We start from the raw sequence: 12,455 nt of genomic DNA, 5'->3' as shown, positions 1-12,455 counted from the left end.
TTGGAAAATTAATATTGATTATTATACAAGATTCAAAGCTTTGCCACTGCCCCCACCCCTGACTTTGTTTCAGTCCAAAGTTAAAGCTTCAGTATGACTTTTGAGGCCAGACAAAAGATAGAAATTTTATAGCCCATTGGAAAACAGAACAAAATCTGGCTTATCTGAGGCTTGGGAGTCAAGTTTAATAAAACCCAGTTTTCTTATACAACCACCCGTCACTTGCTTCTCTTTCCCTCATGTTAAAGGAGCTTGCTCAGCCACTCTATGAGGGTCCTGCAGGTCCCAGGTCTCACTGTGTGTAATGGACAGGCAGGCCTGGAGATTAACTGTGTGTGTGGAGAGGGGAGGGGGCAGGCAAACCAGGGGATTTGGCTGTGTGTGTATGAGGGTCAGGCAGGCCAGGGTATATGTGTGTGTGTGTGTGTTGTGTGCATGCGTGCGTGTTTGTATGTGTGTGACAGGCAGGCCTGGGGTCTGTGTTTGTGTGTGTATCAGAGATAGGCAGGCTGGAGGTCTGGCTGTGTATGTGTGTAACAGGCAGGCCTGGGATCAGGCAGGGGTGGGGCGGGGAGGCCAGGTAGGGGGTTGGGCTTTGTGTGAGGGACAGGTAGGCCTGGCCAGGTAGGGGGTTGGGCTTTGTGTGAGGGACAGGTAGGCCTGGGGTAGGGCTGTGTGTTTGGGAGAGACAGGCAGGCCCAGGGCTGAGCTGTGTGTGTGTTTAGATGGGGCTGAATGACTGCGACAGGTTTGTCATATACAGTATAATTCTCATTAGACTTTTATGCATACAATTAAAAGCTTTTTTTTAGATAGTTATTATTCTTGAAACTTTATTTTTCTGGAAAAGTGGGTTTTCTATGTAAGATATATTTTAAAGGAATAGCTTTCCTTTTGTACTTTAGTCAGTTGTCAAAGCAATGATCGAGCTCCGTGCTCCAGTCCTGGAGGGAAAATGTGAGGGAAACTGTATTTTCAGGGATGTAACTATTATGTTCCTTGAGAACCTAATAGTAGTTTAAAAATTACTTGAAGCCCGGGAATGAAAGTAGTAAATTTATAAATATAATACAGATATAAATATCCCTAAGATGATAAGAAGGGCAGAACTGAAGCCTTCCCGCAGACGCTCGCAGTGACAGGAGGTGATGTTTATGGATGACACAGGAAAGGAAGAGATTAGATGACCTTAGGAAGAACAGCTGAGGATGGGAGCCTGCAACATGCTCGCGTGATAGTTCATATTCGTTTCTTAGTGTCCTGCTTTGTAATCTAGAAGAACAAAGATAACTTATTGGTGCGATAACAATACTCTGGGGTAACCAAGAGTTGCTAAGTAGGTCTAGGTCTGTGGAAACCCCAGCAGTAACATGTAGGGAAGCTCTGCGGGCGCCTGGCCATTAGTGAGCACCACCTTCTGTGTGGATGGCAGCACTGACCCATTTAAAATATGGCACTTAATCTAGGGGATTTTATATGTTATTGGTTTTGCTTTCTCTCAAATTTCTATTCCTAAGCGACTTTCCTATCATGCTTATTTTAATTCAGCTGCTCATTCAAAAGCTCTACATTTAAGAGAAGGGCAGGAAGCTGGCCCGTTGCTGCCATGGAAAGAATGTGCACTTGGCATTGCTCACCACAGACAGGCCACAGAACACTTCGGAACGTGCAGCGTGAATATTCAAAAACGGCAAGATGGGGAGGGACACACCAGATAAGGGAGACTTGTCATTTTTAGCTTCGTGTTTTTTTATTCTTGCTTAGATATTCCATCTCTGTCATAAATGTTTCTATCTATCTACCTTCAAACTGTCTATAAACTGTTCTTCAGATGTTAACATCCTTGGAAAAACACCAAGATTTATGACACACGCTCTCGTTTATTTATCTGTCTGGTTAAGCAAACAGTTTAGGTCCCATAGGCACCAACTGCTCTGTTGCTCGGACTGCCTCCACCCTAGGCAAGGTGTTTGTGTTCATGGTGGTGTGCCGGGCTTCCTGAAGTCTTCAGTCCACCCACTGGGAAGTTAACCCAACTGTGGTTATTTCAGTCTGAGTCCATGGTTTGCTGGTTTCTGGGTCTGAGACACTGAATTCATTACACACTTCTTTTCTTCATTTCGGAAAACTCCAAGATTGAATGCAAGGAAGGAAGCTCTTCCCTTGCTGCCAATATTGAAAGGCTAAGAACTTTATACACACCATTGCACAAATAGGTTGGTGAGTTCATGGGGCGGGCTGTGCTGCGGAGGGAGGGTGTCATGCTTTGTGCTGAGGTCTCTGCAGCTCTCACCTGCTTCTATGGAATATATGAGCTCTGCATTTTCCCCTTTGTCTTTGTCCAGAGCTGTCACTTGTAGAACAACTGATCCCAGGGCAGCTGATTCGAACACCGAGGCTTCGTACATTGGATTGGTAAAGTAAGGGCTGTGATCGTTAGCATCCTCCACGTTCACAATGACCCGGGCCAAGTTTCTTCGGTAAGGAAATTCCTGATCTCTGACCTTTAGGCAAAATATAAGAAGCAGTAGGACTAAAAACTTAAATCTCAAAGAACTCACATGGCTATGTTTGTTGAGAAAACAAAATGAGATCATGCATGCAAAGTGCTTGACCCAGGCTTGTACAACTACAAAGCACTCAACAGTGGTATGACAGGAGACGGGGTGGGGGGGCATTGAGAGAGGTTGAGATTAGGAGCCATCTGAGAGCAGGGCAGCATCATTTCTGTTGTTTCTCTGGATGCCTGGCCTGTGATAACCTGGGTACCACAAACCCAATTACTTCATTTGGTTTCCATAGTCATTTATTTCATGTTATATACTTATATTCATGGAATGGTAGACCGAGATTCTTCTAAGGGGTGGGATTAATGATACAGTATTGTTACAGTCATTCATTCATTCAACTAACATTTATTGCTATCTGTGATGTTAGGTTCATGGCATACATAGAGTGGTTCGGTAGTAAACTAGACGGTCTCTACCTTCATGAAGACTAAGATATTTGAAATGGGTGATACAGGCAAGCCACAGAAAGGCATAATACCAAGCAGTTAAATGCCAGCATGGGATACAGTTAAAGGCCCCCATAGTGAGTGCAAAAAGGCACATAAACTAACATTCAACTTCCTGGAATACAGAGCAAGGAGAAGAGGAGAAGGAATAATATGATGGTGATGGTGACAAGGGAGCAGAGCTCAGAGCCACTAGAGAACCTTGAACACCAGGAAGATGCATTCAACTACAACATCTAAGACCCCTCAGTGTGATTTTTCCAGACAAATTTGATTAATGACTTTAAAATTAACCTGAATTTCATATGGCAAAAGCTTATAAATAATCTATTTTTTATCCATGTGGCTCTGTTATTTATTATTTGATATATTGTTAATTGAATTAATACCCTTGCTTTGTTTGGTTTTAAGCTGCATCACTCCAGAGCCATGTGAAGACATTGGGCCATATCCAAGAGGAACTCTCAAGGAGAAAAGTGATTTCATGACTGTACATGGAAGGAATGAGCAGGTGAGGCTTGGAAGAAGGTGGCCTAAAGCGGTCTTTCTTCTAAACATCTAACTACACAAATGATGTATGGTGGGCAACCAAAATGATTTTTGAGTTTGCTGAGGGAAGGATGAACAGAAAAGACCTGAAAAAATGAAAATGGAATTATTCACCACTCTGAGGCTTCTGTTCCTAAAATACCATGTAAATATCACCATGGTCAGTGTGCCATGATGGAGTTCTATAGCTTGGTCATCCACACCCAAGAAAAAATACAACTGAACTCTATTTGAAGATTTTTTTTGTTGTTTTTGAATGAATTGAACACTAGACCAAAGAGTGTGAGGACTTTGTCTATCTCAGTACTTGTGAGATTGCTTTCTGTGTAATATGTGCTCAAGAATATTTGTGAATGAATGAATGAATGAGTGAATGAATGAGTGAATGAATGGGCATAGTAGTGAACCAGGCAGCCTCTGGGAACTGCCCATCTGTCTCTTGGGGTCTTAAGTGGCAACTGCAGCTGAGGGCATGGCACTCAAGTTACCTCTTGTCCAAGAAGATTCCAGAGAAGGAAAAAGTTGTTACTCTTGTGGATGACTTGGGAATTCATAGATTCAGCCATCTCACACTCACTCAGTGCAGGAGATTAAATCATGGCCAGCCTTCCTGTTCTTCAGGAGTATAAGGAGGGTCCTGATACACAGAGGCTGTGCATGCCAGTGTTGTTCTGGGCTTATTACAGGAACAAATTATAGGCCATAAGGGAATCAATGATAATTCTCACTCATTAACCTTTTTATTCACTGGATGGATTACCAAAAACCTCACTTGAAATACAAAGCCACTTCTAGATAATTTGAAGGCAGGCATGTTCAGTTATTTTTGGGGTCACTAGTATTACCTATAGATCCAACACCAATGAAATACATCATAAATAGATGTGGGTTGAGAGAACAGTTGCCCTTGTGAAAAATTTCTCAAGGGGCTTCTTTCAAACTTTCCCACACAATCTTCTGGCTCTAAACAACCCCCTGAGTTGGGAACACTGTCTGTTGCTTTCTTCTCTAAACCATCCATCAACAGCATTTTCTGAGTAGCCAACATCTGCAGAATTAATCTAATATTTCAGGATGACAAAAACTTTGGAGTTACTTTGTCAGAAGAGCTACTCCTTGACTGAAATACAAAGGCAAAGCGGAATGTTCCCTGACAGTGCAAAGGCTAGATTTACAGACTTTAAGGGCCCTGGTTTTCTGAAGATGAGGTATATATGCCCTGGCTGATAATGGTTCTGTCAGGAGAGTAAAACTAAGAGTCTGGTACTACCATTATGTTGAGGATGTGCTTGTCCTGGGCCTCATGGTCCAGCCTTTCGGCAGTGTAGAGTATGCCCGTGTTGGGGTCCATCCGGAACTTCCTCATGCTGATGGCGTCAATGCTGCTGTGGATGGTGTAGCTCAGCTTATGCTTCTCGTCTCTGTCTGTGGCCTCAATCTGCAGTATCTCTGTATCAGGAAGCACATCCTCAGAAATGGTCACATCATAATGCGGCTGGGAGAATTCAGGGCCATTATCGTTATTATCCAGCACTTTGATAAATACCTGTAGTCAAAGGAAGACAAGAGTGATAAGGAACTCCAGCGCATTCACTGCTAATGAAAGAGGTCACCCTTTTATTTCCGCTCTCTTTGTATCCTTGCATCCTAGCTTTTAGCAGCAATCCAAACATAGAGCAAACTCTCTTATTAAAACCTTCTGCCAGTAGGTAGCTGACGATAAACCATCAGTTCACAGTAACAGCAACATCAGTTATGACTGTATCTATAATCTCATTAATAATTGAACAGTTGAGGTAGCCATGAGACGTGGTAATTCCACAGACCAATCTGAGACACAATGTGAATGATTAGAAGATGGCCTTCATTTGGAGGCTTCTGTTACCTACAGTTTTATCTAGACGCCATTTCTTATGGCGGACTAGCAACAGCAGGGCAGGGAGGGATTAATCTTTGTCGCTTTGACTGCATCAGAAATCTCCTAGGAGACGTGTATCTTCTAGATACGGCTTTGAGTTTTTTTTTCTAGAGGTTTAACTGATGATGGAAGACACATCTTGAACTTTAGTGGCAGCATCCTGTGTGCTGGGGTACACAGATTGAATACAACAGGAAGGAGACGAAAGCAAGCTAATTAGTGACCCGAGACTCCTGCAGCTGTGCTTTCCTGTCTGGGTGGAATGCATCCATTCAACATAGAAGGAAAAATAAACCTTTAAGTTGTTTCGCCAGGTATTTCTTTTACAACAGTGAACAAAGCAATTAATACAAGGTGGGGAGAAATAAAGATTAGGTAGGGAGGCGGAAGGCGGGGATGAGGTGAGCTGGATGCTATCAGAGCTTCTCAGTAGCCATAGCATCACCCTGCGCTTGTTCTTTGAGGGATGACTAGCCAAAAGCTTGCTCAGATAGCTACAGTATGAAGCTACCATTGCTTCCTCATGAGGTCCCTTGTTATGGAATCTTCTGGGCAGGTAGAGAAGTGTACCATTAATCACTCAGCTTTGACAGCAATCAGTGGCTTTAACTGTCTTCTAATCATCCCCACCTGCCACCCAGACTGTTTTGAAGCAAATCACAGCTATCATTTCAGTATGCATTTCTAACAGGCAGGGAATCCTAGAATAAATAAAGTCATGTGCACAAATATCTATCAGAGCATTATTGTCCCTAACTCAAAAAACAAAAGCAACCCCAGGAATTCTTTAATGTTAAATGTGCAATCTATGCCAATATTTCTCCACTGTTAAATATGCTGTGTGTATGCACATATAAACTTCTTTTAATCACAATATAAAGGTTCAAGCATCGTATTCACCGTTACCTTCACATTTTAACTTACAGAATTTCCCTCTACCTCTGTAGATTTCCCCAATTCTCTTCCCCGTGCTGACTATTGCTGTGGAAGAGACTTTTTTTTTCTGTTTAGTTCCTGGTCAGAATTTTGCTTGCAGCATCCCCGTGGCTTTTCTCTACACGATAAGTCCTCATATTTGTTATAAATTGGTAGAGCGGTCTAGGAGGCATGGTGTGATTCCAGTTCAATTTCCTTTCTGGTTTTACTTACTTTTATAAACATCCTTCTTGAGTGACACATGCTTCTTCTGAAGCTGTACCCTATCTGGTTTTGTCTCTCATACTACGATGCCCACAGTCACTGGTGATCATTAAAGACTAATCTATTCATAAAATGTTTAATGTTCCGGTTCTATGATCCCTCTCTCGTTTGTTATCTCTCCTTTCCATGCTGGAATGTTGACTGGCTTGATCTTGTCCGAGTGACCACAGCTGCTCTGAATTCATGGGTGCCCACAGTTGTCGTGCCCAGAAGGCAGTGTTCACTCTAGCCCCGCCCAGCCGCTGGCTCCTCCCATCCTTCACTCTCACCTTTGTGATACTCACTGCGCACCGACCATCGTAAGGGGTGATGCAGGTGAGCCTTTTATGGCTGAGCACCATGCTGACACTCAGCCCAAGGCTGATAGTAGGGTTTCTAGCACAGGGAGGGGAAGGAATTCGCCCTTGGGTGCCCTAACTAGCTTGATCGTATTTGACTGTCCTGTTCGTTGAAGCGTTCATGTTTACTGCACAGTCTCTCCTTGGCCAGAAGGATTGTCTTCAGGTTGACGCTTGTGTTTTTCTGACACAATCCTGGTGTTCTTTGAGTTCCCCTCCCTTTCTTCTTTTCTCACTCCTTTCCGCTCATCTCTTTGTCAATGTGGTGATACCATATACATTTTCCCTACCTCGTGATTCACTTCGTATTAGCAATTACAATGAACAGAAGATGCCCATTGTTCCCAAGTGTCTGGAGACGGTTTTTGTTCTGATAACTGAAGGAAGGAGTGCTGGTGGTATCCAGTGGGAATAGGGCAGAACTGCTTGCTGCTCATGGCTCAGGCAGTGTTGAGGACCCCGCTCCATATCCTAAAGATAAATCAGCCATGCAGAAAGAAACGTTCTTCCAGGGAGCATCGTGGTCGGTCATCCTTTAAGGACTCACTAAGATTTTTCTATTATTTGTTCTTAGAGTATGTAAAAAAATGAATATGCCTATGTCTCTTATTAATTTCTTTGGCATACAGTTCTATCCTTGTATTAGGAGAGTTTGATGAATGTGTCTATAATTTGATGAAATATTTTTGTGTTCCACTCTTCCAAGGGTTCATCAATGTGCACTCCTACATGTTTGCAAGAATGATGCTCCAGCCTTGCCAACAGAGTTTGCGGGAAGACTTGGCACCTTTGCCAGCCTGCTAGATGGAAATGGTACCTCACTGCTGTTTACATCTGCATGCTCCTTTGAACTTTGGTTTCTATGCCACAGAGCCCTTTGCGTTTCTTTCTCTGTTAAACTGCTTATGCCAGTTCATTCTTCTGTGGGCTAGAAAGCTTACTTTCCTTTTTTTGCTTTTGGAAACTCAGTGATATAAATGACAAGGTTGTGCTAAATTCTGCTGTGGGCTTTATTCTGGGTGCAAGTTTCTTTGGCATGCCACGCAGAAGGAAAGGCACCCAGCGTTTCCTCTGTGGGGCCTTTTGGAATATTTTCCATTTTCCATGACACAGATGAACACATGCAGCACTGACAGGTGGCCTTTGTGTGTTTTCCTTCTTATCACTTTCCTCTCCTGTTCACTGGGAATTTTTCCTGTAGTAATATGTGAGGCCAAGATCTAGTTTCATTTTTCTCTAAAAGGCTCTGCATTTCTTCCTGTGTCACTTTTTAGGGATGGATGTGAAGCTAGAGGTGGTCTTCCATTTTCCTTTATAATTCTTCTGACTTGAAGCTGGATTTCGCCTGGTTGCCCTGTGTCTTACAACACAGTTTTACATGGCAGTGGGTGTGGTGCCTGTTCGTATCTTACTCCTGACTAACAGGAGCACCACTAACGACTTTCCCATTTCACTCTATCTTCGCATGCGACTGCGTTCTAGAAAATATTGCCTTTTTTTTTCAAATAAATATACCCAGACATACTACCCTGACAAACAGCTGCACACCTGCTTACAGTGATTGAGATGTGGTTTCCTGAGTGGGGTGGTAGCCACTTTATCATGCCTGTGGCACGACCATTTTCACTTAGGAGAAACACTGGCAGGGGCAAGGTTTGCGCCTTAGTTTGTACTTGCAAAAACAGTCGAGAAGTGTGCCAAGAGAGTTTGCGGTATTGTTTTTATCTCGAATGTATTTGCAAAACCATATTGTATTCTTTGAATGCCAATTCTTTAAAAAGTTCAAGTAACTTAGTCAAGATGCTAAAATATTTGTTTTCAGAGTGGCAGTTACATCAACAGATGTAAAAGCCTTTCTGGCCAGCAAGCTGCCCTGACCTTCATGAAGTTTCAAAGCTGATGTGATCTTGAAATGCTTGCCTCTTTCTGCTTGCTTTGTCCTGAACCTAATCTACAGTCAGAACAAGTGTTCCTCTGTAAAAGTCTTCCTTCTCCTCATTTGCTTTTGATTTCCCACAGTTGGGGCCATTTGTGAGCTCCTGAACTAACAAAGCAAAGTAACTCTCAAAGATGTTGTGTTCAAAATGGTAATTCAAAAGCTTACAAAAGCACAAAGGACTCAAGGCAGGAGGGAACCCAGCCTTGGGAAGTATCTCCAGGGCTGGTTCAACGCTGCCCCCCACAAACATGTTGCCTTCCGCAGGCTCTTCAAAGCTAAGTCTGGGTAGGTGCCAAAGCCCTGCTTTACAAAGGCTCATGGTAGAACAGTCCGTGGGGGTGAATTGTTGGGCAAGGCCAATTAAGTCCTAAATTACTGGAATTCTGCTCTGCCCCTGCTGGTGTTTCTAAAATATATTTAAAGCATCTTTTCCAGGGGAGCAGTCCCTTGTGTTCTTCTCAAATGTGTGAATTTTATTTTGGATGTATGAGTAGAAAACTTATATCACGCTTGCTTCCTGTATAGAAATGTGCATCATATTTGTTCCTTAGTCTCTATTATATCTAGTTCTTCAATGGAGAACAACGTTAACGGATGTGGCCAAAGTCACAAGAGCAAGGTTGGATTCAATTCTCAGTTCTTCAGAGCCAGTTCTGTATTCATTCATGATTGTTCTCATGTGCACTTAGGTTGCATACACATTAAGAATAAACTTACACCGTATATACGTTAACACATGTGTATAACTCTCACCTTTTTTTGCTATAGAGAAACACTAACTCATGAAACAGATAACTGGCATAGCTAGTCTCATCTTGGGAACATTAATCAAGGAATTATTTTAATAGAAAGTTCCCCGCTACCTTGAAAATGGGTATCTATTTTCAAAAATTGATTTTCATAAGGTGCCAGCATAGATCTATTACATATACTGAAATTTTATCATTCTTTGTTTCTTATTTTCTTTTAAGGAGGTCTCATATGGTATTTTATCAATATGCAGCTGGCTCTCTTCGGCTGGGTCTTAATCTAACTAAACGCCAGAGGAACATTTGGGCCAGCACTGTCTTCACGTTAGAGGCAAATGACACTAACGTGGACATAAGAGAACTCTAGGTGGGAGGAGAGCTTTCTGGGATGTCTCCTGAGCTAACAAACATCTTTAGAAAAAGTCATTCTCTTTTCTGCCATCTGAAACATATGTGGACGGAGAAAAGGATCAAGACAGATGACACATCTTCACGGTAAAGTCTGTTCAAAGTGAGCAGAGCAGTGAGGGACTCCAAGCAGCCTTAGTGATGGGATCCACAGGGTGGGGTTCAAGTCTAGGTTTTGGAATCTGGTCATAGCTCTTCCTCACTCCCACTCCAGTCATTGCAGGCCACACTCAAGTAGCTGCTTATTCTAGCTGGAGAGTTTTGGAGGATATGGAAGGAGATGTTTAATGTCAGGCTTGGTTGTAGAGCCACAATTATGAGCTTGCTCTTCTAGCTTTACAAACTCAAAGTGTGCCCTGAATAAGAAAAGCATATTAAAAACCGCAAACTCTTTAGTAAAAGGTGAAATATTTATACAATCTGGAGAAGGGTAGAATGGGAGAGAGGAGGAAGGAAGGAGAATGGGAGAAAATGTGTAGCTCAATAAAAACAAACAAACAAATCACAGAATCACATATCTCAAGTCCCTGAAGCAAATCTACATAGCTTTTAGATTACTATTTGGCCAAGACTATCTGTTTTCCTTCACATATAACAATAAAGGTCTCTCGTGTAATTTATAGCTATCAGGTATGTTTCAATTTAAAGTTGAGTATCAGATTATCCTAATAAAGTCTGTATGCATTCAGCATGTGAGAGTTCCAAGAACCTTCTCATCTTCAGCATTGAAACAATCTATGAATCACATAGGATTCTTTCACAGCGAAGAAGACCGAGTCTTAGAGTAAATGAGCTGCCTTCCATGGGAATACACACAAGTCAAGTTCTAACTCGGACTCGTGCCACCCAATTCTGAGTCAATACTTTTTCACTGTACAACATACTTTTCCTACTGGATGAAGTTGTATATTTTGTAGCCATAAACATGTAAAGGGATGTTTTATGAATAGCATGTTTTTGCAATGGAGGGAATGGGCTTGTATCTCTTTCCTGTGAACCCAGGCGGCTATTTAACCAGTCTGGGCCTCGATTTCTCCCTGAAAAAGAATGATGATAACTGCAGATTCACCTTTCCTAAGGTTACTGGGAAATCGACATTCCTAATGAGACTTGTTTAGTCTCACTATGCAAACGTCAAGTTTTATATACTTGCGTGCCTTTTTATCCACGAACCTTTGGAGGAGCCATGTTCTACACTGTTTTGCATTTTTCTATGAAGATGCAGTAGCTCTGACTGATTTGGCAGATGTACAGATAATATTAATCTTCATCATGGACTGTCCTTAGCAACATAAGTTCTTGGGGTTGAAACTATGCTAAGAGGAGGCTGGACCTAGGATAGCAAGGAGATAGTCTGAAGGTTACAGGTATCATGTCTCCTAGGTGACCAACTTAAATAGGTGAACTTCTTGTAACTCCTGCCTTAGAACAGACTCTGAAGGCTTAATGTTGTCTTTGAGAGCTGGCACAGTGCAGTGACTGAAAGAGCAGGCTCTGGTATCTGCCTGTGTTGGTCTGAGTTCAAGTTCTCCTCAAACCACTTGACATGCATTGGGCCTTTGACCTAAATAGTAAAACGTAAATTCCAGTAGTCAATGGGTTTCATATTTCTGGCTCAAAACGTCATTACCAGCTTAGATAAATTAGGTATTAAAATAACACCTAATATTATTATTATTATCTCATAGTTCCGAATACTGAAGTCAAGGCCAAACTCCAAGGACTGACATAGACACATTCGTTTTTAAATATTCTCTTTTCTCTTTCAGGCTCAATATAGTGCCATCTGGTTATAGGACTGAGGTCCTTGTTTACTTGCTGGGTCCCCAACATCTTGTGGCCACCTATATATTCAAATTGTCTCGGATCTGCCTTGCACTGGATTTTCTGTCTTCTCCCTTGCCTTCCTTTCCAATTCCAGCTGAGAAAAGTTGGCAGTCATGCCTTTGTTAGTAGATAGGTCCTATGTGGAGACCTTTGATCTTAATTATATCTCTTATATATCTAAGTCTCTTCTGCCGAGTAAAGTAATACAGCGAGATTCTAAAGTGATCATCTAGAGTATGGATATTTTTGGAGGGGAGGTAGGATATACCAATTCTGCCTGTAATGAATATTTTAGTACCTGTTTTACAAAGTCATTATGAAAGTTGAGGGACCTACTCATCTTTATCTAGTGGCAGCCAATTTAAGTAGCCTCTGGTCCCCCTTTAAATGACTCCGTGAGTCTGTAGTAGGATAATGTGACTGACACTCTTGCCCTAAGTTGTGGTTAGCTATCTCTACAAAGCATCTTAGCTCTTTTTTAATGCAAATGGCAGTGTATTGTCTGGGAACC

At 42.1% G+C, this 12,455-nt stretch overlaps 1 protein-coding gene across 1 annotated transcript in view; it reads right to left on the bottom strand.

Moving 5' to 3' along the window:
* The window catches only part of LOC126487676 (protocadherin Fat 3), a 122,573-nt gene that overhangs the window by 96,116 nt on the left and 14,002 nt on the right, over nucleotides 1-12,455 (bottom strand). Inside the window, exons 5-6 of the mRNA XM_050120624.1 lie at nucleotides 4,836-5,111; nucleotides 2,294-2,504 (exon numbers count right to left, since the gene is read on the bottom strand). Of these exons, the coding sequence (XP_049976581.1) occupies nucleotides 2,294-2,504; nucleotides 4,836-5,111 (487 nt within the window). The remainder of the gene's footprint in view (nucleotides 1-2,293; nucleotides 2,505-4,835; nucleotides 5,112-12,455) is intronic.

This window comes from Alexandromys fortis, unplaced genomic scaffold (genome assembly GCF_014885135.2).
Source record: "Alexandromys fortis isolate MF-2015 unplaced genomic scaffold, M_Fortis_MF-2015_v1.1 scaffold_171, whole genome shotgun sequence".
Taxonomy (NCBI): Eukaryota; Metazoa; Chordata; class Mammalia; order Rodentia; family Cricetidae; genus Alexandromys; species Alexandromys fortis.
This window is presented reverse-complemented; position numbering and strand designations above follow the sequence as displayed.